Source organism: Neoarius graeffei, chromosome 21 (assembly GCF_027579695.1).
Source record: "Neoarius graeffei isolate fNeoGra1 chromosome 21, fNeoGra1.pri, whole genome shotgun sequence".
Taxonomy (NCBI): Eukaryota; Metazoa; Chordata; class Actinopteri; order Siluriformes; family Ariidae; genus Neoarius; species Neoarius graeffei.
The window spans coordinates 63,824,451-63,849,279 of NC_083589.1; the positions used below are offsets into that span (position 1 = coordinate 63,824,451).

Genomic DNA, 24,829 nt, shown 5'->3' on the forward strand with positions numbered 1-24,829 from the left:
TTAACACTTGACTGTCAGTTTATTGATTTCAGAACAAACCCCAGGACTCTGGCTTAAGCATAAACTATGTTGCTTCATCAAAAAAAAAAAAAAAAAAAAAAACCACAAAACCCACCACACAATTAAATCTAACTTCAGAAACAGGGAGTGTTCAAAACAAAAATCACATCAACATGTTGAAAACAATAACTGGTCAATAATTATTTCAGACAATCTTCAAATCTCTGCTCCTGCAGAAACAAATTCCACACATCAGTAACTGCTGGAGAGTCTTAATATACAAAACACTCAATTAAAAATAAAGAGAAACTTGTTGGGAGGTTAACGTTGTGTCGTCTGGCGCAGAGCTGGGAGTCATTTCCACATCTCACGCCTCATTTTATCTGATTCGCATCACAAATTTCATCGTCATTGACTGTCACTGATATCACCATTTCAATCATTCAGAAAAATTTTTGTGCAAACAAGCAGCGCATTTTGAATAACTTTGGAGCCCCCCCCCCCAAAAAAAAGTGTTAAAGAATTTCAAGTGCAGTCAGGCGGGTGGACTTTTCACAGCAAAACATCAAGTTCTCCATCGAGGTCAATTCAAACAAGAACAAAAACTGCAAGATCCGACACCGGTGATGTAAAATTCAAACAATCAAAATGACAAAAGGTGTAGAAAGGCTCATGTGTGTGTGTGTGTGTGTGTGGGGGGGGGGGGGGGGGACCCAAAAAAAAACCCCTTATACTCCAAGTGCTGGATATATTTTACCCAATGCCATGCCACGCTCTCCAGCCGTACAATACTGTATATTAATCTACATTGTATGAGGTCTTATTTTCAATCTTTGGGCTTGAACTCAGCAGAAACACTAAAGATTAAGGTTAACACCATTTTATCCCAGTTTAAAAGGTGAGTGAACTTTGACACCAAAGCTAACTTAGGATTTAATAACCATGGGGAAGATGTGTAGGAGAGAAGACGTGTCCTGAAGTCAAAAATCACAGCTCAAGTATTTGAAAAAGGAAAGCAAACATAGGCCAAGCTGTTTCTTTTTTTTAAATCCTTGAGTAAACTTCAGTTTCAGTACTCAGCATGAAATGGGAAATCTTTGTGTTTCACACTCCTGGGAAAGGGGAAAAAAATTAATCATCCATCATGTCATATGCACAGAGACTCCTTGGATATTGTTTTATATCTTTAATATAAAAACACTCACCACTGCATGGAACACACCCTCAAGTTCCTGTTGAAGCTTAAAATGGTCTTCATTTCATCATCACTCAGTTCAAAGTCAAACACCTGGCATCATAAATCATGTGAAAAAAAAAAAAAGTTAATAAAAAAAAAAAAGCCACCCACAACCCCCCCCCAAGTCGGAATGTTCTGCAGCATCACAGAGCTCCACTGTTTCCAGTAATATCTAACCTGGATGTTCTCCTTAATGCGTGACGGAGTCACAGACTTTGGGATCACAGCGATGTTCCTCTGGACCTGGAAGCGGATCAGGACCTGGAAAAGTCCAGAACATCAGTTTCTCTCATCTCAAGATCTGTTCAGACTGGATTTGGGGTTTTACATGGAGATGTTGAGGAATGTCATTATTAGCAGAGTATATAAAAAAATTCACCTCATTTGACTTTCTATAAAATGAGCAGTAGAAATTAAAAAACACACCCCACACACTTGAAAGTTTGTGAACCCTTTAGAATTTTCTATATTTCTGCATAAATATGACCTAAAACATCATCAGATTTTCACACAAGTCCTAAAAGTAGATAAAGAGAACCCAGTTAAACAAATGAGACTAAAATATTATACTTGGTCATTTATTTATTGAGGAAAATGATCCAATATTACATATCTGAGAGTGGCAAAAGTATGTGAACCTTTGCTTTCAGTATCTGGTGTGACCCCCTTGTGCAGCAATAACTGCAACTAAACGTTTGCGGTAACTGTTGATCAGTCCTGCACACCGGCTTGGAGGAATTTTAGCCCGTTCCTCCGTACAGAACAGCTTCAACTCTGGGATGTTGGTGGGTTTCCTCACATGAACTGCTCGCTTCAGGTCCTTCCACAACATTTCCATTGGATTAAGGTCAGGACTTTGACTTGGCCATTCCAAAACATTCACTTTATTCTTCTTTAACCATTCTTTGGCAGAACGACTTGTGTGCTTAGGGTCGTTGTCTTGCTGTATGACCCACTGTTACGTCCCTGGCACTTGTTTCCCCCCCATATTCATATTTAATCATATTAATTTAGATACTGGTGTGCCAGTTCCTACAAGTGATTGATGCATTCATCTCCCTCTGCTGTGACCAATCACCTTTCATCTTCCACTCTATATAAGCCAGTTGCTATACTTTGTGTTTAGTCTCTCTTTGCCCATGTCTGCATTTTGTGAGTAGAAAATTCTGACTCAAACCTTGTGGAGAGTAGGCCAGGCAAGTTTGGGGTGGTACACTGCACTCACACAGGTTAACTGCTATATAGATACATTAGGTAAGTGGGTAAATGCCATTGTTGTATTTCTTTGAAGTTGTTAGTTTAGATTAGTTAAGTTAGGTAGGAGTTTTTGGTTTCCTTATATTTGTGTTCAGTTAGTTAAGTTGGCTTTCCAAGTGGTAGTGTAGTTTTGTTTCTTTGGGTAACTGGCACTTCCCAGCCTCCCTTTGACCTTGGTTATGTTATAACTCCATATCTGTGAAGATAGTCATCCAGGTACATAATAATCTGTGGTTGGTAGAAGAGAGCAACTGGACTTGCTTGAAAAAAAGTCTTGAAGACATTTCGCCTCTCATCCGAAAGGCATCCGCAGTTCTGTCTGTCTAATAGGGAGTATCAAGTATTTATCCTCTCATGGATCATCATAGAATCCTCCCTATTAGACAGACAGAACTAAGGATGCCTTTCAGATGAGAGGTGAAACGTCTTCAAGACTTGTCAAGCAAGTCCAGTTGCTCTCTTCTACTGTACCAACCACAGGTTATAACTCCATGTACAATATGCTCTTTAAATTCACCGTGTAAATAAATTCACTTTATACATTACTGTCTTTTGTTACTCCCTTTTCCCTAGACTTTTTTAATAAAAAGTTTCATAACACCCACCCTTCTCTTGAGATTCAGTTCATGGACAGATGTCCTGACATTTTCCTTTAGAATTCACTGGTATAATTCAGAATTCATTGTTCCATCAATGATGGCAAGCCGTCCTGGCCCAGATGCAGCAAAACAGGCCAAAACCATGACACTACCACCACCATGTTTCACAGATGGGATAAGGTTCTTATGCTGGAATGCAGTGTTTTCCTTTCTCCAAACATAACGCTTCTCATTTAAACCAAAAAGTTCTATTTTGGTCTCATCCGTCCACAAAACATTTTTCCAATAGCCTTCTGGCTTGTCCACGTGATCTTTAGCAAACTGCAGACGAGCAGAAATGTTCTTTTTGGAGAGCAGTGGCTTTCTCCTTGCAACCCTGCCATGCACATAATTGTTGTTCAGTGTTCTCCTGATGGTGGACTCATGAACATTAGCCAATGTGAGAGAGGCCTTCAGTTGCTTAGAAGTTACCCTGGGGTCCTTTGTGACCTCGCCGACTATTACACGCCTTGCTCTTGGAGTGATCTTTGTTGGTCACCCACTCCTGGGGAGGGTAACAATGGTCTTGAATTTCCTCCATTTGTACACAATCTGTCTGACTGTGGATTGGTGGAGTCCAAACTCTTTAGAGATGGTTTTGTAACCTTTTCCAGCCTGATGAGCATCAACAACGCTTTTTCTGAGGTCCTCAGAAATCTCCTTTGTTCGTGCCATGATACACTTCCACAAACATGTGTTGTGAAGATCAGACTTTGATAGATCCCTGTTCTTTAAATAAAACAGGGTGCCCACTCACACCTGATTGTCGTCCCATTGATTGAAAACACCTGACTCTAATTTCACCTTCAAATTAACTGCTAATCCTAGAGGTTCACATACTTTTGCCACTCTCAGATATGTAATATTGGATCATTTTCCTCAATAAATAAATGACCAAGTATAATATTTTTGTCTCATTTGTTTAACTGGGTTCTCTTTATCTACTTTTAGGACTTGTGTGAAAATCTGATGTTGTTTTAGGTCATATTTATATAAAAATATAGAAAATTCTAAAGGTTTCACAAACTTTCAAGCACCCGAGTGCATTTTTTTTTATTTAATATATAAAAAGTTGTGCTTTGTTTGGTATAAAACACTTCTGGAATCTCTCTCCCTCTCCCCCCATCAGCTCTGAAACCAAAACCCAGTTTAAAATGCAGAAGGGGGAGGAACCCCCACACACCCCAACCCCACCTGAACATGTCAGAAATTACACTTCTGAAGATTTCCAGTGCGTTATTGACATCCTGCAGTCATGTTAAGTAGAAAACGTGAGATTTTTAGAGCTTTTTCCCCAAACGGACTTCAGATGAATTTGTTTGGTTTCTCTGTTCCTCCCACCTGAGCGCTGGTCTTCTTGTGCTTCTCAGCGATGGCCTTGATCTTTGGATCCTCCAACAGTGATGGGTCTTCTGGTTTTGACCTGATGGTTAAGAATAAATTTACCTTCAAGTCACTCATACAAACATAAGTGCTGTTAAAACCTCGCTAGTCACACTGCATTTCTGTAGGAAAATGGCACTGTTTTTGAGAAAGACCCCAAGTGTTCGTCAGAGGAACAGTTCTACAGCTCCTGTAATTGTGTCGTGTAAAATCCCTCACCATGGTCGGTCAGGAGAACCCAGAGGGCTGTACGCAGTCACTGTGATCCCCTTCGACTGACAGAAGGCCACCAGTTTGTCCTGCGTCAGGTAAGGGTGGCACTCCACCTGCAGAAAACAAACCCATCAGACTCGCAACTCAGTGAATCTGACGGCACGCAATAAAGAACCTGAAATTAAATATTTTTGCAAATGTACCCATTATTGAAAACCTGATAATCCAGATGTGTCCTTAAAGTGTGAAACAAAAAAAGTTAAATGTTGCAACCATTTTGTAGTGCAAATCTGAACAAATGTTAGCATGAACTGTGTTCGGCATCTGAATCCTTGACTTTTTCATCTCATTATCTGTAGCCGCTTTATCCTGTTCTACAGGGTCGCAGGCGAGCTGGATCCTATCCCAGCTGACTACGGGTGAAAGGCGGGGTTCACCCTGGACAAGTCGCCAGGTCATCACAGGGCTGACACATAGACACAGACAACCATTCACACTCACATTCACACCTACGCTCAATTTAGAGTCACCAGTTAACCTAACCTGCATGTCTTTGGACTGTGGGGGAAACCGGAGCACCCGGAGGAAACCCACACGGACACGGGGAGAACATGCAAACTCCGCACAGAAAGGCCCTCGCCGGCCACGGGGCTCGAACCCGGACCTTCTTGCTGTGAGGCGACAGCGCTAACCACTACACCACCGTGCCACCCGTCCTTGACTTTTTAAATGAATGTATTAAATTAAATCTTCAACAGGAAAAGAACATCACAGAAGGACAATGTTGACCGTAACAGCGCAAACATGCTGGGGGGGGGCTATACACGAAGTTAAAAAGCAGACTAATAGATAATTAAAAGCGTGTGATTTTTTTAGGACACAGTCATGCCCTAATGTTTAATAATTATTAAAAAAAAAAAAAAGCTTTTCACTGCAGCCGGTCACCAGATGTTCATTGTGGACACTTGGTGCTGATTTATTCGAAACACGTCAGAAAATTCACTGTCATTACACTCATCATCTCATGTTTTAATGCTTCCAGTCACATCACACCACTGCAGCAGTCTGGGTCTGAACTCCAGACATGTTTTTGACAAAAGCCAGATGCGAGAGCATTATAACGCTGCTGTGACCAAAACACAGATTAGTAAAAACAAGATGACCTTTCTGTGCACGTCCATCACTACAATTAACCCTCAGGGGACGAGATAACATCATCAGTGTCACTGCCCTTTAAGTAGAGTCGAGTGGAGATTCACAAGACACCCCTGCAGGGTGAGTAAAAAACAAAAGGATTTGCAGGATGACTAAGGACCGTCGATGAAAAGTTAGTTTCTGTTCTCGCTTAAGCAGTCGCTCCTTCACCAGATTCTCTCTCTCTCCACTCAGGTTAATAAAACAAACAGCTCGTCATGTGTCAGTCAGGAAATGTGAATCAAATCCCCCTTGACTGGCTCGCTAGTGAAGTGAATCTTATTGGATCAGTAGTAAACTGATTTATAGTGAAAAGTGAATCAAATCCCTCGATGGTGAAATCAGTGAGCGAATCAAACTGAACCCTTAAGTCACAGTGAATCAAATCCTATCGGCTCAGTCACGAGTCAATTTGTTAACGGATTTTGTATGAAGGAGAGATTCATAACTCCAGTAAATAGTGGTAACAGGAACTCCATCACCCCACAGCCTCCTCGATTAATTTCCTAGAACAGCACCCCACAGTATTTTATTCCACACGTAGTAACTTTAGAATGGCCACACATCCACAGAGCAGGAAAAAGCCTTCAGATGACATTCCCAACATCCCAATCTCTGCTGGACTTCACCTGGTTGTTGGCTGGGACGTATTTGAGGCCTGGTTTATTCAGAATGGCTTCAATCTGCTCTCGGTTGAAGTTGGAGATGCCGATGGCCTTCACCAGCCCCGCGTCTACCAACTCTTCCATTCCCTACAACAAGATCAGCGTGTGATGAAGTGACACTGCCTCAGGAAGCACTTTTAATGGAAACAAGAGATTTCTCACCTCCCAGGTCTCCAGGAAACTGGTGTCATCACCGATCGTAAAACCTTCACTGTCCAGCGGGAACTCTTCTGATTCAGGCTGAGGGATAGAAACAGTCCTTACGCACAGGTCCTACTGAAATACCTGTCATGGAGCTAGCCAGCCATCAGGCTCAAGTGTTTTATTCCTCTTATACTGCAAGATTCTACCAATGATTACAAGTTTTTTTTATTTATTAAAAAAAAAAAAGCCACATTGTTTATCCATTTGTAAAAAATATGCAGCATAGAAGGATTTTAAACGCATCATTTAAACTTTTGAGCTTATAGAATTCTTATTGGACAAATTAATCACATCAACAATCCAAGAGAGTCAGTAATGACTGGATGAATAATGGAGAGAAGGACAGCCGGTTAATTGGGTTCGGCTTGGAGTAATGCATCAGGGATTAGAGCATAATCTGTTAAGGACCGATTTCCCCCTGGACTCCTTCGTTTTGGTCCGGAGAACACAAACACAATCTACTGCTGTATCTATTACAGCCGTTGCTACTATTATTACCGTGACTGCTGCTGAGCCTGAGATAAAAATTAAGGATATAAAGTCACCTTAAAGCCCATCGGCCAGTGGATCAGATAGAGATCCAGGTAGTCCAGCTGCAGGTCACTTAAAGTCTTCTGACACGCCCCTTTTACAGCTGATTTCTGATGAAAGGTGCACCAAAGCTGGAAAGAAAAGAACATTTAACTCTTTCTGCTTCACTCTGCAGTCACCATCTTCCACCTTCGTTCAGTCAAACTCATCTCATCATGTCTAATGTAACTTGTATTTTCAGGGCACAAGGTTGGGAGTGTTACCTTACTGACAACAAACAGCTCCTCCCTTTTCACCACACCCTCTTTAATCATGGCCTGGATGCCCTTTCCAACCTCCTGCTCGTTTTTGTAGATGAACGCTCCATCGATGTGTCTGTAACCCGCAGCGATGGCGGCTTTTACAGCTTCAGTCACTTCATTTGGTTTCGCCTGGAGCGGAGAACAAACAAACAAACAAATAAAAAGTGATCGATTCATGCATTAGCACACAGAGTAGTGGCTCTCATCACTAACGCACACACGTGTATAATATACACAATTTAAAAAAAAAAGCTTAAATTTTCCATAAAACACTTTTGAAAAAAATAAAAACAAATGTAAATTGGAAAGTATGGGGGGGGGGGGGGGGGGGGGGGAGAGAAAAACTTCAAGTATTTAAAAAAAAAAAAAAAAATTGTAGGCAAAGAGAATCTCAAATCAACACATCTTACAGTTCCATTACTTTTTCCTCTAGCTTTCTATCCATATTTCATACTAAACTTATTTTACATTCTGTTAAATATTTTATTTTAATCCATTTCTCTAAGCTACACTTTCTGCTTTACACATTTATTACCAATATTGTATATTACTTTCATCTTATATCTTAACTATATATAGTTACTTTATTAGATTTTGTATTTTTAGAATTTAAGTGTTATTTTCCCCATTTTGTTGTTTATTAACAGTAGTATATATGGTCATCTTTTAATATAAACTAAAAACCCTCCATAAGAGCACACCTATAATTAATTTATATAAAATTTTTCACCCCATTTCTCTTTAAAATTGACTGAGATCTGTTGGTATGTCTGGAACCGCTACAGGCCAACCTGACTGCTATCTGTCTGTTATTTAAATCCTTGAGCTTTATCTTCACTCGCACATTCTGCTCTCTGCTTAATGAAGGTTATTTTGAGGAGTCATCTTTTTCTTCTTTTCATACAAGATTATGATCCTGACAGCTGATATAATGGTACGTAATGCCTCTGCTTTCATACAGTCGTGTCATCTAAACCGGTGATGTAACACTTCAGCACCCATTTACATGAAACTAGGTTATCAATGAATAATCAATCAATTAAATCCCATCGCTCCAACACACTCTTGAATGTGAATATATGAGGGTACTTCAGAAACTTCAGCCTCAGCCAGAAACCATCACAGGAGAAAGACTGTGCTTGTATTATTTTTCTACATCGTCTCCTTTTTCAGTGCATTAAAGGCCAATTTATGCTGACGATGCAGTCCTCGCAGATGGCGTCTGCGAAGCCCCCCCACCCCTTCTCAGACGCTCTGCGCGCACCTCCCAAAAACTGTGACCACCGCAGACAGCCTCGCAGACAAGAGGGCTCTGATTGGTCCACTCTACCCGCTGTACACGCACTTCCGCTTCGGTTTGTTTTCACGACCGCCATTTTTTAAAAACACGAGCGAAGATGGAGCAGCACGAAGAGCGGTTGATCGAGGAAGTACGTACATCTATACGACTCCAGTTCTAGTCATTATAAGGACAGCGCATACTCCAATAATTCGTGGAGGGAGATATCGCAGAATCTGGGCATGGATTCGATCGAGTGCACGAGGAGGTGGAAGAACCTGCGCGACAAGTTTGTTCGGCAGCGAAAGGCAACGATGGCCAAAAAGAGCAGGGATCCGGGTGGCAGACAGGATCTGTGTTTACATTTTCATTTTTTCACCATTTTTACACCATGCCACTTTATCTATTTACATGTTCAGAATTTATTTGCATTTTCAACATTGTCATTTGCCTTTTTAAACCTTAGTTATACATTGTTATATTTTGTTGTTACTGTTCTATTTGCCTTTTTACCCCTTGCCACTTTATTTCTATTTTCCTTTTTTTAATCTATTTACATGTTCAGAATTTCTATTTGCATTTTCACACCTTGTCATTGTTGTACATTGTTATATTTTGTTATTGTTCTATTTGCCTTTTTACTCCTAGTCATTGCTCTTTGGAAAATAAAAACAAATTTTTGGAAAAGGTGTCTTTATTATTCTGAAATACAAATTTGTAAAAGTCAACCCACGGAAATGTTATCACATTTGAACATCAGAACAGTCTTTTCTGTAACATCATACAAAGAATATTAAAAGTTGAGGGTCATTTATGAGGGCCATCACTCCTCATTCAAAGGGCGTACAGCCCACCTTCCACGGCGCTTCCTTCGCCTCTCTGCCAGCTCCTGCACCAGGACTGTTTCGATTTCTAGATCCTTCAGCTGCATCTCGATCAACGTGCGGACTCGTCCAGCCGCCATTGTTGTTGGTGTTGAATGACCTGTTGGAGGAAACACTCCCCTAAGCACACCCACCAACTACTCCTAGTGATTTCGCGACTTCGCGCCCCCTTGCGTTGTGGCAGTGAATAACATCACGCACGCCTATTACTCCCCGCTCAACGATAAATTACAACTGTCTGCAAAAAGCTATCTGCGAAAGCCTTGTCGCAAGAGCATGCAGAGGCCTTTAGGTGCACAGGGCAACAGTTCAAAGCCCCATTTGGCTGCCCCACCCACCGTGCTGTGTGGACGGGCGCATTGTCCTGGAGCAGCAGCAGCACACCAGCTCCAAGCGTTCCTCTCCTTTCTTTGACTGCTTCTTTCAGTTGAGGGCAATGTTGTGACGTTCGCGAACGAACCGATTCTTTTGAACGGCTCCTAGGCATGAACGATGAGAACCAAGTCTCGAGCTGGGGGAGCCGTTCTTTCTGTCGTTCTTTTTCTGTACTGTGTTTCAGGTGAAAAAGCTCCTCCTTTACTCCTCCTCCCTTCACTGAGTTAGGGAAAGGTTACGGTGAGGGCACAGTGGTGCCTATTTGTCTGATATGCAAATGTAGCTATCAGACAAATAGGCACCGAGGTGACATCGGGGAGTGGGAGGTGGTCGTCAGAGCGCAGCCCGTTGTGGCCATGCTGCTTGCACGTGCGCGCTCCAGAAAGAAAAAAAAAAACCTGCGTGGCTCTGTTTCAGAGTAGTTAATTGGAGAATTGGAGGGTTGGGGGAGGGATGGCACCAGTTGTGCACGCGGTCTTCACGTGTACCCCAAAAAAAATAAAAAACCGTGAGAGCCAGTGGGAGAGACCGTCAGTTCAGTTGCAGTCGGAGTGAGGAGGAGAACAGACGTGGATTTGGAAATGAGCCAGAGGAAAAGGAGCAGCGGGTGGGCGTACTTCACCCGTGAGCAGAACAATAAAGCAAAATGCAACATTTGCCAGAAAAGCATTTCTTTCAAGTCGGGGTCAACAAACAATCTGCACAGGCATTTAAAAACACAGCACCCAACTGTGCAAGTCACAGAGGTGCGCACAGAGCCAACTGAAACAACCAGCAACAGTGACGATGAGGCCTCCACCACCAGTGCTTCTTCTGCCTCCACATCAGATAGATCCAGTAGGCATGGTTCAACCTCTACTGCAGCTACAGCAGCCTCTAACCCCACTGCACCCACATCTTCGCCTGGCCAGGCCAGCTACAAAAAGAAAGCAGACGTCAATTAACCAGTATTTACCTCCTGTCTTGACCCCATTGAGGCAGGAGATGATTGATGCAGAACTGGTCAAGATGATAGCCACAGACCTCCAACCGTTTTCAATTGTGGAGGACATAGGTTTCAATAACTATTCACACGCTCTACACCGTGCTTACATACTTCCCAGCAGGAGGGCACGGACACAAAGTGTCAGACATGTATGGCAGAGAAGTGGCATTTCTGAAGAGAAGGGTGTCAAAAGCACTGGCTGTGTGTCTGACAACGGACTGTTGGACATCAAGAACCACTACATCTTTCATAGCTGTGACTTGTCATTTTATTGAAGATTTTAAAATGGCCTCCTGTCTACTGGACTGCTTTGAATTTAATGAGAGGCACACAGAAGAGAACTTGGCAGAAAAGCTGCTAAGTGTAGCAACAGAGTGGGGGTGAACAAGAAGGTGGTGTGCTGCCTTACAGACAATGCAGCCAACATTACACGGGCGATTCAGTTAACTGGGTGGCTCCACCTTCCATGCCTGGCACACAATATCAACCTCGTGGTGAGGGATGCCCTGAAAGGACCACAGCCCATCATTAATAAAGTGAAGGAGACAGTGGAATACTTCCACCAAAGTACTGTGGGTGCTCAGAAACTCAGGGAGACACAGATTCAAATGAAGATGGAGCAACTTCGGCCTAAACAGGACTGTGTAACGAGGTGGAACTCGACTTATTACATGCTACAGAGTGTTCTAGTGAACAAGAATCCTATAATTTCCACCCTGGCCATCACCAATGCACCAGTCAACCTTTTAACCTTAGAAGAGTGGACTGCAGTGCAGGAAATCTGCACAATCCTGAAGCCATTTGAAGAGGTCACAGTGGAACTAAGTGCAGAAAGGTATGTAGTCCAGCTGCTCGGCAGAAGATTTTCTATAGCATTCATGCAAATTACCTGGAGATATATTATGAATATTCAATTATATAATAATGTTGGTGAAATACATTGTTGTATTTATTTATAGGTTATACATTGTAGTATTTATTCATAGTTTATAAAATGAGATTATATTTTTTATATATATATATATATATATATATATATATATATATATATATATATATATATATATATACACACACACACACACACACACAGGAACATCTGCAACCAGTATGGAATAGAAATACCCAAGTCCCAATGGGCCATACCACAGAAGGTGGCTGAGAACAACAGGGCCAAGGTTCTGTGGGACTTCAGCTTCCAGACTGACAAACAGATCCTGGCTAACCAACCGGACATAGTGGTGGTGATAGATGTGGCGATCCCAGCTGACGCCAACATCAGGAAGAAGGAACATGAGAAACTTGAGAAGTATCAAGGGTTGAAAGAGCAGCTGGAATGGATGTGGAAGGTCAAGGGTTGCGTGGTCCCCGTGGTAGTGGGGGCACTTGGGGCAGTAACCCCCAAACTGGGAGAGTGGCTCCAGCAAATCCCAGGAACAACATCTGAAGCCTCAGTCCAGAAGAGCGCAGTCCTAGGAACATCGAAGATACTGCGCAGAACCCTCAAACTCCCAGGCCTCTGGTAGAGGACCCGAGCTTGAGGATGACATGGATACCACCCCCCCCGCCAGGGGTGAGAAGGAGATTTTTTTATATTATATATATATATTATATATATATATATATATATATATATATATATATATATATATATATATAAAATAAAACCCTAACGGAGTTTTATTATATATATATATATATATATATATATATATACACACACACATACATACACACACACACGGGCAAAAAAGTATTTAGTCAGTCACCAATTGTGCAAGTTCTCCCACTTAAAAAGATGAGAGAGGCCTGTAATTTTCATCATAGGTACACTTCAACTATGAGAGACAGAATGAGAAAAAAATCCAGAAAATCACATTGTCTGATTTTTAAAGAATTTATTTGCAAATTATGGTGGAAAATAAGTATTTGGTCAATAACAAAAGTTCATCTCAATACTTTGTTAAATACCCTTTGTTGGCAATGACAGAGGTCAAATGGTTTCTGTAAGTCGTCACAAGGTTTTCACACACTGTTGCTGGTATTTTGGCCCATTCCTCCATGCAGATCTCCTCTAGAGCAGTGATGTTTTGGGGCTGTCGCTGGGCAACACGGACTTTCAACTCCCTCCAAAGATTTTCTATGGGGTTGAGATCTGGAGACTGGCTAGGCCACTCCAGAACCTTGAAATGCTTCTTACGAAGCCACTCCTTCGTTGCCCGGGCGGTGTGTTTTGGGATCATTGTCATGCTGAAAGACCCAGCCACGTTTCATCTTCAATGCCCTTGCTGATGGAAGGAGGTTTTCACTCAAAATCTCACGATACATGGCCCCATTCATTCTTTCCTTTACACGGATCAGTCGTCCTGGTCCCTTTGCAGAAAAACAGCCCCAAGGCATGATGTTTCCACCCCCATGCTTCACAGTAGGTATGGTGTTCTTTGGATGCAACTCAGCATTCTTTCTCCTCCAAACACGACAAGTTGAGTTTTTACCAACAAGTTCTATTTTGGTTTCATCTGATCATATGACATTCTCCCAATCCTCTTCTGGATCATCCAAATGCTCTCTAGCAAACTTCAGACGGGCCTGGACATGTACTGGCTTAAGCAGGGGGACACGTCTGGCACTGCAGGATTTGAGTCCCTGGCGGCGTAGTGTGTTACTGATGGTAGCCTTTGTTACTTTGGTCCCAGCTCTCTGCAGGTCATTCACTAGGTCCCCCCATGTGGTTCTGGGATTTTTGCTCACCGTTCTTGTGATCATTTTGACCCCATGGGGTGAGATCTTGCGTGGAGCCCCAGATCGAGGGAGATTAATCAGTGGTCTTGTATGTCTTCCATTTTCTAATAATTGCTCCCACAGTTGATTTCTTCACACCAAGCTGCTTACCTATTGCAGATTCAGTCTTCCCAGCCTGGTGCAGGTCTACAATTTTGTTTCTGGTGTCCTTTGACAGCTCTTTGGTCTTGGCCATAGTGGAGTTTGGAGTGTGACTGTTTGAGGTTGTGGACAGGTGTCTTTTATACTGATAACGAGTTCAAACAGGTGCCATTAATACAGGTAACGACTGGAGGACAGAGGAGCCTCTTAAAGAAGTTGTTACAGGTCTGTGAGCCAGAAATCTTGCTTGTTTGTAGGTGACCAAATACTTATTTTACCGAGGAATTTACCAATTAATTCATTAAAAATCCTACAATGTGATTTCCTGGATTCTTTCCCCCCATTCTGTCTCTCATAGTTGAAGTGTACCTATGATGAAAATTACAGGCCTCTCTCATCTTTTTAAGTGGGAGAACTTGCACAACTGGTGGCTGACTAAATACTTTTTTGCCCCACTGTGTGTGTGTGTGTATATTATATATTATATATATATTTTTTTTTTCTTACTAAGTTTGTGACTGCTTCAAAAGTCATTCTGCTGGCCAGGGGACTGCAAAGAGCCATGGGGACTTCCGCAGAAACATTAGTACAGAGGCAGCAAAAGACATGCTCGAATCTCTTTCTGACAGCATGTCAACAAGATTCCACAGAATCGAAGTCCACCACATACTAGCTGCTGCTGCTCTTGACCCTCGATTTAAGAGGATGGCATTTCCGGATGGAAGAATTGCAGATGAAACCTTCCAGAGGATTTCAACTGCAGCAGCAAGACTCCCTACCAGCGAAGCCATCCAGCAACCAGCTGAAGTGCAAGGAGCAGGCAGTGGCACAGAGGCTGAATCGATTGTTTGGAGCTATTTCCATGAGGAAGTAAGGGTGGCAACAATTACTCATTTTTTCCTTTAAATCTAGGATGAAATCAGCCTTAATATCACAATCTCATACTAAATGGTATCATCCATTGCTGTCCATCTTTCACCCCTATGAGCAGGTAGCTGGAAGAGCATCAGCCAGACATCCAACAGCAGATGCGGTCATGGAGGTGCGGGCCTACCTGGAGGAGCCTCTTCTACCTAAGAATGAGGATCCCCTCAAGTGGTGGGAAAGTCGAGCTCCTGTCTACCCCAGGCTTAGCAAGCTGATGGTGAAGAAGCTGTGTGTTGTGGCAACTTCAGTTCCCTCTGAGAGGATCTTTTCCAAAACTGGACAAATCATCTCGGAGAAGAGAAGTCGCCTCAAGCCCAAAAAGGTTCAAGAACTTGTGTTCCTTAATGCAAATTTGCCCAAGGACAAGAAGTAGGCTAAACAGCATTTGCCTTTTATTTATTCATTCAAGTTTTATCTGTTTGCCTAATAACTCAAATTGTTTTGTATATAGTTTATAATGTTGTTGTGTGATATTAATGATAATATTGTGGGAAAATTACTTTGCACGGACGCTCATTTAATTTATTCTATCGTCATTTTGTTTGTTCTATTTGTGTATTTTATTTATTTATCTGTTTGTCTAGTTGTATATTTTTCTAATATTTTTTGCATTAATTGTTTTTTCCTATTAAAATAATCTTGTGTTCTTGTTATAACTATCTATTTATCTGACTGTTTAGTTGTATCTATTTTTGTTACAATTTCAATATTTTTAATATAGAAAGTCTGGGTTTTTTTTCTATTTTCTATTAAAATGTTCTTGTGTGATTACTAGTTCTTGTGTTTATTGTAGTTGTATCTATTTTGTATCTCAGACTTAAATATTTTTGTAAAACAAGTGTTTTTCTATAAAATATTCTTGTGTTCTTGATAACTATGTTCTTGAGTGGGTTCTTTTTTTTTTTTTTTTTACAGAAAAGCCGTTCTGCATGGACATTCATTGAAGCCCTCATTGTTTTTTAATGGTTATGAGTGTTTAGGGCAGGGGTCACCAAACTTTTTTCTCTGGGGGCCACATTGTCGTTCCTGACTGTGATGGGGGGCCAGGGGCGGGTCAGCTATATAACATAGAATTGTATGACCCAGACAAATATGACCACCAGCAGTCCTCATTGTGTCGTAGAGATTACTAGCCTGGCACAGCCATCCCCACTACTACATCCCCCACTACTACATCCCCCACTACTACATCCCCCACTACTACATCCCCCACTACTACATCCCCCACTTGATTCCTAGCACATCTTTATCTTTACTAGTGGTTTGCAAAAGTAGTAATTGAGTCTTCACACTTTGTTTTAATTTGAAATACCACAGATATTCCATTTATTTATTTTCTAATAAAAATATCAAAGCTGTCAAGGTAAGAAACATCTGCCTAGTTGAGGTGATTGACACTGGCAAAGGTGAGTGGAAAATTATAAATTGTAGGTAGGCCTGTTGATATTATTAATAATAATTGTGTGCAGCACTTAATAAAGGTCAAATAAATAGGCCTATAAAATAAATACATTTTAAACAGTGAAATTATAATAATATGAGCAATAGATCAATAGATCACAGCAGTTGTGCTGTGTCCTGCACGTCATTGCTCTCATCCATGGCCAAAGCAAAAAACTTGAATTCTGACGCTCTCTCATTCAGCTGGTCATACACGTCGTCCCCCAAATCTTCGGTTCGCCTGGTCATAGTAGGTGCGGAGAGACTCACCGCGTTGAGCGCATCCTTCTTGTCGGGACACACCTCCTCGGCCACAGCAAGCATGCGTACTTTAACAAAGTCCCCATCAGTAAACGGCTTTCCATGGGGAGCTAGTAGGTGAGCTACCTTATAGCTAGCTCGGACAGCAGCCTGGTTGATCTGGGTTTGGCGAAGGAATACATTCTGTTGTGCAGCCAGTCCACATTTCATCCTCCGAATCCTGTCTTCTCTTGTTTGCCCTCGCAAACTCGCGTACTCTTTGTGGCGGGTTTCGTAGTGACGATGCAGATTATATTCTTTGAAAACCGACACACTTCCTTTACATACAAGACAAACTGCACGGTCCTTACACTGAACGAAAAAATAATCGGTGATCCACTGTTCTTTAAAAACTCTGCACTCTCTGTCAGCTTTTCGCTGACTGCTCGCCATTTTGCTGTCCTGAACACTGACAGTTCTCTGCGCGTGCGCTGCCTGTCACTGCTTGATCGCGAGCATATGACGAAAATTTGGAAAATATGAATAGTTCATTTTATAACTAAATATCAATTTTAATTGATAAAATCAACAAAATACAAGATGCAGACATATTTGCCAAAAAGCAATTTAAAAATAAATAAATAAAAATAATAGGCCATGACCACTTTTGGGGATTGCCTCATAGGGCTGGTTCAAGTGGTGGGGGGCAGAGGGGCTGGTCAAAGGGGGGTGGCGGGCCGGAGTCGGCCCGCGGGCCGTAGTTTGATGACCCCTGGTTTAGGGGTTACAATAATGTAAGTCTAGGTTGCTTTATATAAAAGGGATGTCCAGAAATATTGATGTCACTATCTAAGCAGAGGGATCTGGCTTTTTTAGACGCTGTCTTCTTAAAACTGAATAAATATTTAAAAAGAGCCAAATGAGCCAGTCTTTTGAACGGCTCTTTTCAAAGAACGGATCACAAAGATGCGGATCCCATCAAAGAGCCATAAATCCCATCTCTAGCTGAGGGTTTGTGGACAGTGATGAGGCTTTATAATGTAGTTACGCCCCAAAACAAGAGTTACGCCCCAAAACAAGAGTTACGCCCCCTGTCTCTGGGTGAAGCCGAGAACTTTATGAATTTGAGCTCCTTCAGTACAGACAGACCAAACCCTGACAAAACTATAACCGTTTACAGCTTCCGGGGGGGGGGGGGGGGTCTATACACGCTGATTATTTGCACAGTATACAGTGATTATTTACTCTGGCCTTAACCTAGATTTTTTTTTTTAAATGTACGTGTATTTGAACAGAATAAAACTTTTAAACCATGTTTAAAGGATGCAGTGGAGTGTTACTCCCAATAAAACAGAATAAACCCGGAAGTGAACTGTGGGTGGTAGAAACGGGCAACTGGACTTGCTTGAAGATTCTTGAAAACGTTCCACCTCTCCTCCAAAAGGCTCCTCAGTTCTGTCTGACTAACAGAGAGTCAGAGTCCCTATTCCTGGATACTCCCTGTTAGTCAGACAGAACTGAGGAGCCTTTTGGAGGAGAGGTGGAACGTTTTCAAGAATCTTCAAGCAAGTCCAGTTGCCCGTTTCTACCACCCACAGTTCACCATGACCTGGATGACTGAGAATCTTCACAGACAAACCCGGAAGTGCTGATGCGACCCAGAGCCCTACCTTCCATGTGCCGAGTCCCAGCAGAGGCATGTCGCCTCCGGAGCTCAGCTTCACCGAACCGGCCATTCCGGACAGGATCCGCTTTTCTCCTCCGGGATTAGGAAATGTCACAACCGGAACCGGCTAAAGGTGAGTAAACTAACTCGCCCGGGTGAGAGAGAGAGAGAGAGAGTGTGTGTGAGAGAGAGAGCCGGTAAAGTTCTCCGCCTGAAACCTGCTGTTTTGAAGCTTTTTTGTTTTGAGCTTGAAACAAGGCTGTCATGTGACTTCAGGAAATGACGCCAGGCCACGTCACTGACGCGTCACTCGCTCTCACAGAAGTGCCTGCTGCTTGTAGGTTAGTCATGTGCAAAAATAAGTACACCCCATGGACACTGCACACTTTTCTCAACATAAACAAGCAAACATTTCACTCTGAAACAAAGGCTACAGATAAATGTGACCTATTCCAACAAACGACACACAAAAGTGACATTTTCTAGTCATTTTCATAACTGAAATAAAAAAAATACATATCAGTCAAAAAAGTTAGTACACCCTTACATTTATCACACTTTCAACTCCATAAAATGAGAAGCAGGTGTTTTCTGATGAGGTGCCATGGAGTAGAACCTCATCAGAACCCGGCTTATTTAAACCTGCCTTATTTATTTAAATGAAGATAATTGTGCTCTGGCCAGACCAAACACGGCTTTTCAGGAGAACAACCTCATACCGACTGAATCATGGCGGTGGAAATGTTATGGCTTGGGGTTGCTCCGTTGCCTCTGGGAAACTTGCATTCATTGATTCAGCTATGAATTCTGAATCATATCAGATAATTCAAGATAACGTGAGGCCATCTGTTCAAAAGTTGAAGCTGGACCAGTAGACCTTTCAACAAGATGAAGATCCTAAGCACACAAGCAAATCCACCAAGGAATGGCTGAAAAAGAAGACATGGAGGGTTATGACTCAGGAGGGGGCTGAGTCAAAGCCCAGATTTGAATCCCATTGAAATGTTGTGGAGAGATTTGAAAAGGGCGGGACATGCAAGAAAACCCTCAAACATCTTGCAACTGAAGAAATTTTACATGGAAGAGTGGTCAAAAATATTTGAGCAAGCTGATGTCAGAGACTGATGGACGATTGTACAAAACACCTACTCATCTCATTATCTGTAGCCGCTTTATCCTGTTCTACAGGGTCGCAGGCGAGCTGGAGCCTATCCCAGCTGACTACGGGCGAAAGGCGGGGTTCACCCTGGACAAGTCGCCAGGTCATCACAGGGCTGACACATAGACACAGACAACCATTCACACTCACATTCACACCTACGCTCAATTTAGAGTCACCAGTTAACCTAACCTGCATGTCTTTGGACTGTGGGGGAAACCGGAGCACCCGGAGGAAACCCACGCGGACACGGGGAGAACATGCAAACTCCACACAGAAAGGCCCTCGCTGGCCACGGGGCTCGAACCCGGACCTTCTTGCTGTGAGGCGACAGCACTAACCACTACACCACCATGCCGCCCCCCCAACAAGAAATTATTTCTGTAAAAGGGGATAATACTGTCCTAGCTTCTGAAGCCAAGGGTGTACTTACTTTCTCTGCAAAAGAATATTATATCTATTGATATTTGTGTTGAATAAATGAAAGAGCAAATTTTCCTTGTTTTGTTAATCACCGTTATCTTTGGCTTTTGAAAATTTGTAAAATGAGATTTAATCTCTATGATATAACGACTCAGGCGGCACGGTGGTGTAGTGGTTAGCGCTGTCGCCTCACAGCAAGAAGGTCCTGGGTTCGAGCCCCGTGGCCGGCGAGGGCCTTTCTGTGTGGAGTTTGCATGTTCTCCCCGTGTCCGCGTGGGTTTCCTCCGGGTGCTCCGGTTTCCCCCACAGTCCAAAGACATGCAGGTTAGGTTAACTGGTGACTCTAAATTGAGCGTAGGTGTGAATGTGAGTGTGAATGGTTGTCTGTGTCTATGTGTCAGCCCTGTGATGACCTGGCGACTTGTCCAGGGTGAACCCCGCCTTTCGCCCGTAGTCAGCTGGGATAGGCTCCAGCTTGCCTGCGACCCTGTAGAAGGATAAAGCGGCTAGAGATAATGAGATGAGATGAGATATAACGACTCCTATATACTTGTGCATTCTCTCACCTCAGGGCCCACCCACATGTCTCACTACAATCCTGATAAATAAAGGGTTCTGATGTGGCGGTGTGGCTTAGTAAAGTGTCTGATTACAGGGTCATCTTGTCTGCATTCAGTGCAGTGTAAAAATATAGTCACTGTTACCACTAATAAACAAAGACCGATCAAAAGGACAAAATACCAATTAAAATGAAAAAGAACGATTGTTTACTAAAGACTGGATGAAGGCATCTGAAGACCTACTAAAGTTTTTCAATGGGGTACAGAATAAATATATTCCTGTTCCAATGAAATGACTTTAGGCGTAATGAAATTTGTCTTGATGTATGTCATATGACAAATGTACAAGTTTACAGTTAGACCAGAGAGCCAGCTTGGCCTTTAATCAGTACGGATAGCCGAAAAGTAAAGAAAAGAGAGAGCAGAGAAAGGTGTTAGAGGATGACACAAGTAAATGTGATGAACTTAAGAAAAAAAGTCATAGTAGATACTCTACTGCTTTAAATCATGACGAGCTACATTTTCTAGACAGCTCATGTTTTCTTCATCTTCAGACGACTGTACAAGCTGCTCAGATGACATTCCCGGCTCAAATACCGCCCCACTCTGGGCCCGTGTAGAGTAGCGTTCCAACAGGACTCGATATAGTTCTGTGAAAGGTCAGCATTACAATGTTATTCGAGTACATGACATTGTAAAATCTACTTTTACACTTGGCAGGAGCCATACTGGACGCGGTGCCTACAGGGGCTGAGCAGAAACAAGGTCAAAGCCCACCTTTGCCAAATCAGACCTACTACTTTACAACTATCAGTCCAATCTTCAATTCTTTCCCTAAGGTTGTTCCAATAGTTTAAAGTGCATTTAAAACATCTTCAATATTGCGTTTATCACCGGTTTTCTATAAGAGCTAGAATTGATGGAGAACTGATAGCTTCACACTATATATGAAGTGATGATCAGCCTGCCCCACATCAAGTCTTTTTTAGAATGGAGTCCATGACTGAGTCGTAGGCTTGATACCCATAATCAAATCTTGATCTTATCTCATCAAGGTTTGACAGATAGGTAAAAATGTACTTTTGTCTGCCCCATGAATACCGTGATAAACATCACATCATATCTATAACTTTGTTGGTCTTTCCTATTATTTTGTCAACATAAAATGTATCGTCCACATGATTCTAACTAAACTCTCAAATACTTAGTGTTCCAGTCTTTTGATTGTAGAGCCACATAACATCAGAACACCCCTGTATATATTCTTAAGCCCATACACACTCCCCGGCCACTTTAATAGGAACTTATTGTTGGTTCTAAGATCCCTGTTCTTGGCTGCAGGAGTGGAACCTAATGTGTTCTTCTGCTGTTTCATGCTGAGATGCTTTTCTGCTCACCACAGTTGTAAAGAGTGATTATATGAGTTACTGTATCCTTCCTGGTGAAAAAAAAAAGCTTGAACCAATCTGTCCATTTCCCTCTGACCCTAAGAACATTGTCATTCCCTACATTTCTGGTCTATCTGAGAAACTCAGGATGATCTTCTACAAAACACAACATTCCAGTACATTTCAGACCCAGCAACACCCTGAAGCAGAAACTGGTCCACCCTAAGGACAGAATAGCCAGACACAAACAGGACAACGTAATGTATGCAATTCAGTGCAGTGAGGAATGCACAGACTCATATATTGGGGAAACAAAACAACCGCTTCACAGGCGCATGGCTCAACACAGGAGAGCCAGTTCCTCAGGCCAGGACTCTGCTGTCCATCCTCATCTTAACAACAAAGGACACTCATTTCAGGATTGCAACGTACGCATTTTAGCCAGAGAGGATCGTTGGTATGAGCGAGGAGTTAAAGAAGCCATTTTGGTCAACCTGGAACAGTCATCACTGAACAGAGGTGGGGGTCTAAGACACCATTTATCAGCCACCTACAATGCAGTCCTTGGCACACTTCCCAGACAACTGAATGCACACCAAAACCCAGCTGTTTTCAGTGACTCACAGGAGGACAGAGAGAACCAACAACCCACTGATCACCCCAACGACTCTCGAGGCCGTTCACACCCAGCCCCCAGTGACCCACACCAACAGGAGGACTCAACGACACCTTAGGATTGCTTTTCATCCATGAGAGGATAAATAGCTGATACTCCCTATTAGTCAGACAGAACTGAAGAAGCCTTTCGGATGAGAGGTGAGACGTCTTCAAGAATCTTCAAGCAAGTCCAGTTGCTCTCTTTTACCACCCACAGTTTACTGAATTTCATAAAATCTGTTTAATAACTGTTAAATCTGCAATTAAGTGCAATAATTGTCACAGACTCAGAAGCATCCAATAATAATAATTTGCATTAAAAAAAGCGTCACAAATATTTTGTTTATGCAATCTAACAGAATGGAATAGTAGAACAAACTGAATCTGCATTGTAGCTAACATGTATAAAAATTAATTTATTTATAAATGACATTTCATAATGTGTGGTGGCTTTACTGAGGGAAAGTATACAAATAAATAAAGGCAAAAGTGCGAAAAAGGAACCGATTGACTTCTATACACTGATGCACATTAAAATGGCAGTGTTTCAGATACAGTGTGTTTTCTTCTGGCCACTGGTCAGCTGAGCAAGTTTCATCTTCATGAACACCAGCGTGAAGAAATAATTTGGCACATCAGAAGGTAAATCAGAATGTAAACGGAATACAAAGGGTGCTAAATAAATAAGACTAGTTTCAGCGAGACAAATCACAAAACAACCCATCACAGTGAGAGGTTATAGAGTCTTATCTGAGGAAAACCCTGCCATGCCAATGTCACACTCTTTTCTCTGGTCTGATGCTCTTAAATCTCTTTCCTGTTCTTCGTCTGCTTCTTCTTCTTCTTCCTCATCCCCGTCTTCCTCCTCGGCTTCCTCTTCCTGAGCGCCCCCTCTGCCTATCTTTGGGCCTTTGCAGATTTTTAGATGGCGTGTCAGATGGTATTTCGTGAGGAAGCCTTTGTTGCATTTTTCACAGATGAAGTCCCTTTTCCCGTCGTGGGAGTTGAGGTGCTTCTTTAAGTGATCCGTTTTGAGGAACTGCTTGTTGCACTTCGGGCAGGTGATCTGACGGTTGCTGCAGACAAAAAAAAAAAACCCAAACAGGTTCAAGTGATGTACGCCTGTTCATACAGAGAACTAAGAAGGAAAATAACTCTACAGGTCACTCTCGCTTGCTAGAAAGCTTCAAGCAACCGTTCATTTTCCATGCTTGACAGGCCACACCCACAACAGACAAATAAATAATGAAATATATATTAAAAAATGTGTGTCCTTACAGCGAGTGCGAATACATGTGCTGCTTAAGATCCTGCTTCCTGTTGAAAGTCTTGTCACAGTGATCACACTTGATGTTCTTGGCTCCTGTATGAATGACCATATGAGACTCGACGTGGGCTTTCTGGGTAAAGGACTTTCCACACACACTGCATCTGAAGTTCTTCTGACCTTTAGAATGAGATTAGATCAAATCATCACTAAAAAGCATCCATTTCCAAGACAAATGATGGGGTGGCAAAACTTTTTAGCAGCACAGACATGATGTATACAGTGGCACCATAATGTCACAGAAGCACACAAGGCTAAATCTTCATTCAGCACGAATCATGCGGATGTCCAGAATGCCATCACCCTGAGTCAGTACAGTATTAAAAAAATAATAATAAATTTTTAAAAATTCAGGAATTTCTACAGAGGCTTCTCGACTCAAAAGACGCAGAAATAAGACAAAACACTCCTGCTCTACTTTCAGAGCTGCTTAACCTTTTAGAAAATGAATCAACATCATCTTCTGCCCAAACAGAACCAGCTCTGGGACTGATCCGGTACCTGTGTGGATTCTCAGGTGCATCCTGAGGTTACTCGGGTCGCTGAAGGCTTTGCTGCAGTAGCTGCACTTGTGTGGCCTCACGCCCATGTGGCCCATGAAGTGCACGTTGAGTTTGGTGGAGGTCGTGAATGCTCGTGAACACATGCTGCACTTAAACTTCCTCTCTCTGCCGTGACTCGGTGCATTTCCACTGCTGCTGGACTGAACCTCACCCTGAGCCTGGCACTGCCACGATGGAGACGCGCTGGTACTGGGGGCCTCGCTGGCCAGCTTCTCCTGGGGGTGGGGCTGACCGTGGACACCTTGAGTAGGGTCTTCCTGGGAGGGGCTGTGGCTGTGGCTGTTGAGGTGAGATTTGAACTCTGAGAAAGAAGTGCATTCTTTTCCACAGTGGCAGATTTGACCTTCTGGAGCATGAGGTACGCCTGCAGGATGGGTTACAGAAATAAGGTTACGTTATGGCCCGACATGCTCATGTCACTTGGAGTTTGTGGGTGTGTATATGTACAT

The 24,829-nt window shown here is 42.5% G+C and overlaps 2 protein-coding genes and 1 long non-coding RNA gene across 11 annotated transcripts in view; 1 reads left to right on the forward strand and 2 right to left on the reverse strand.

The window, feature by feature from the left end:
- On the reverse strand, positions 1–18,589 carry akr1b1.2 (aldo-keto reductase family 1, member B1 (aldose reductase), tandem duplicate 2). The gene is made up of 10 exons (XM_060903502.1): positions 18,308–18,589; positions 7,586–7,753; positions 7,337–7,453; positions 6,750–6,827; positions 6,552–6,674; positions 4,735–4,841; positions 4,474–4,555; positions 1,415–1,498; positions 1,206–1,288; positions 1–1,112 (listed from the first exon to the last, which is right to left on the reverse strand). Exons 1-10 carry the CDS (start codon positions 18,371–18,373, stop codon positions 1,070–1,072), a joined length of 951 nt encoding a protein of 316 aa, XP_060759485.1. The 5' UTR covers positions 18,374–18,589; the 3' UTR covers positions 1–1,069.
- The window catches only part of LOC132869935 (uncharacterized), a 16,776-nt gene continuing 10,089 nt past the window's right edge, over positions 18,143–24,829 (forward strand). For 4 of the 5 annotated variants that reach the window (XR_009651021.1, XR_009651024.1, XR_009651020.1 and 1 more), the window contains exon 1: positions 18,143–18,436. This is a non-coding gene — a long non-coding RNA (uncharacterized LOC132869935). Of the gene's footprint in view, positions 18,437–18,579; positions 18,645–24,829 lie in introns of all 5 variants that reach the window. The other variant, XR_009651023.1, reaches the window with a different exon arrangement.
- Positions 22,898–24,829, reverse strand: part of prdm4 (PR domain containing 4) — a 13,695-nt gene continuing 11,763 nt past the window's right edge. For 3 of the 5 annotated variants that reach the window (XM_060903496.1, XM_060903495.1, XM_060903497.1), the window contains 3 exons: positions 24,319–24,744; positions 23,769–23,937; positions 22,898–23,566 (listed from right to left, as the gene is read on the reverse strand). In XM_060903496.1, coding sequence (XP_060759479.1) covers positions 23,227–23,566; positions 23,769–23,937; positions 24,319–24,744 — 935 coding nt within the window. In that variant the 3' untranslated portion in view covers positions 22,898–23,226. The remainder of the gene's footprint in view (positions 23,567–23,768; positions 23,938–24,318; positions 24,745–24,829) is intronic. The other 2 variants (XM_060903498.1, XM_060903499.1) reach the window with 2 other exon arrangements.

Coding starts and splice junctions, on each gene's coding strand:
- akr1b1.2 (XM_060903502.1), bottom strand. CDS start 18,373: ATGGCCGGTTCGGTGAAGCTGAGCTCCGGAGGCGACATGCCTCTGCTG. Junction 4,842..6,551: donor ACGTCCCAGCCAACAACCAG/GTGAAGTCCAGC, acceptor TGTTTTCTGCAG/GTGGAGTGCCACCCTTACCT. Junction 1,499..4,473: donor ACAAGAAGACCAGCGCTCAG/GTGGGAGGAACA, acceptor GGACTTTTCCAG/GTCCTGATCCGCTTCCAGGT.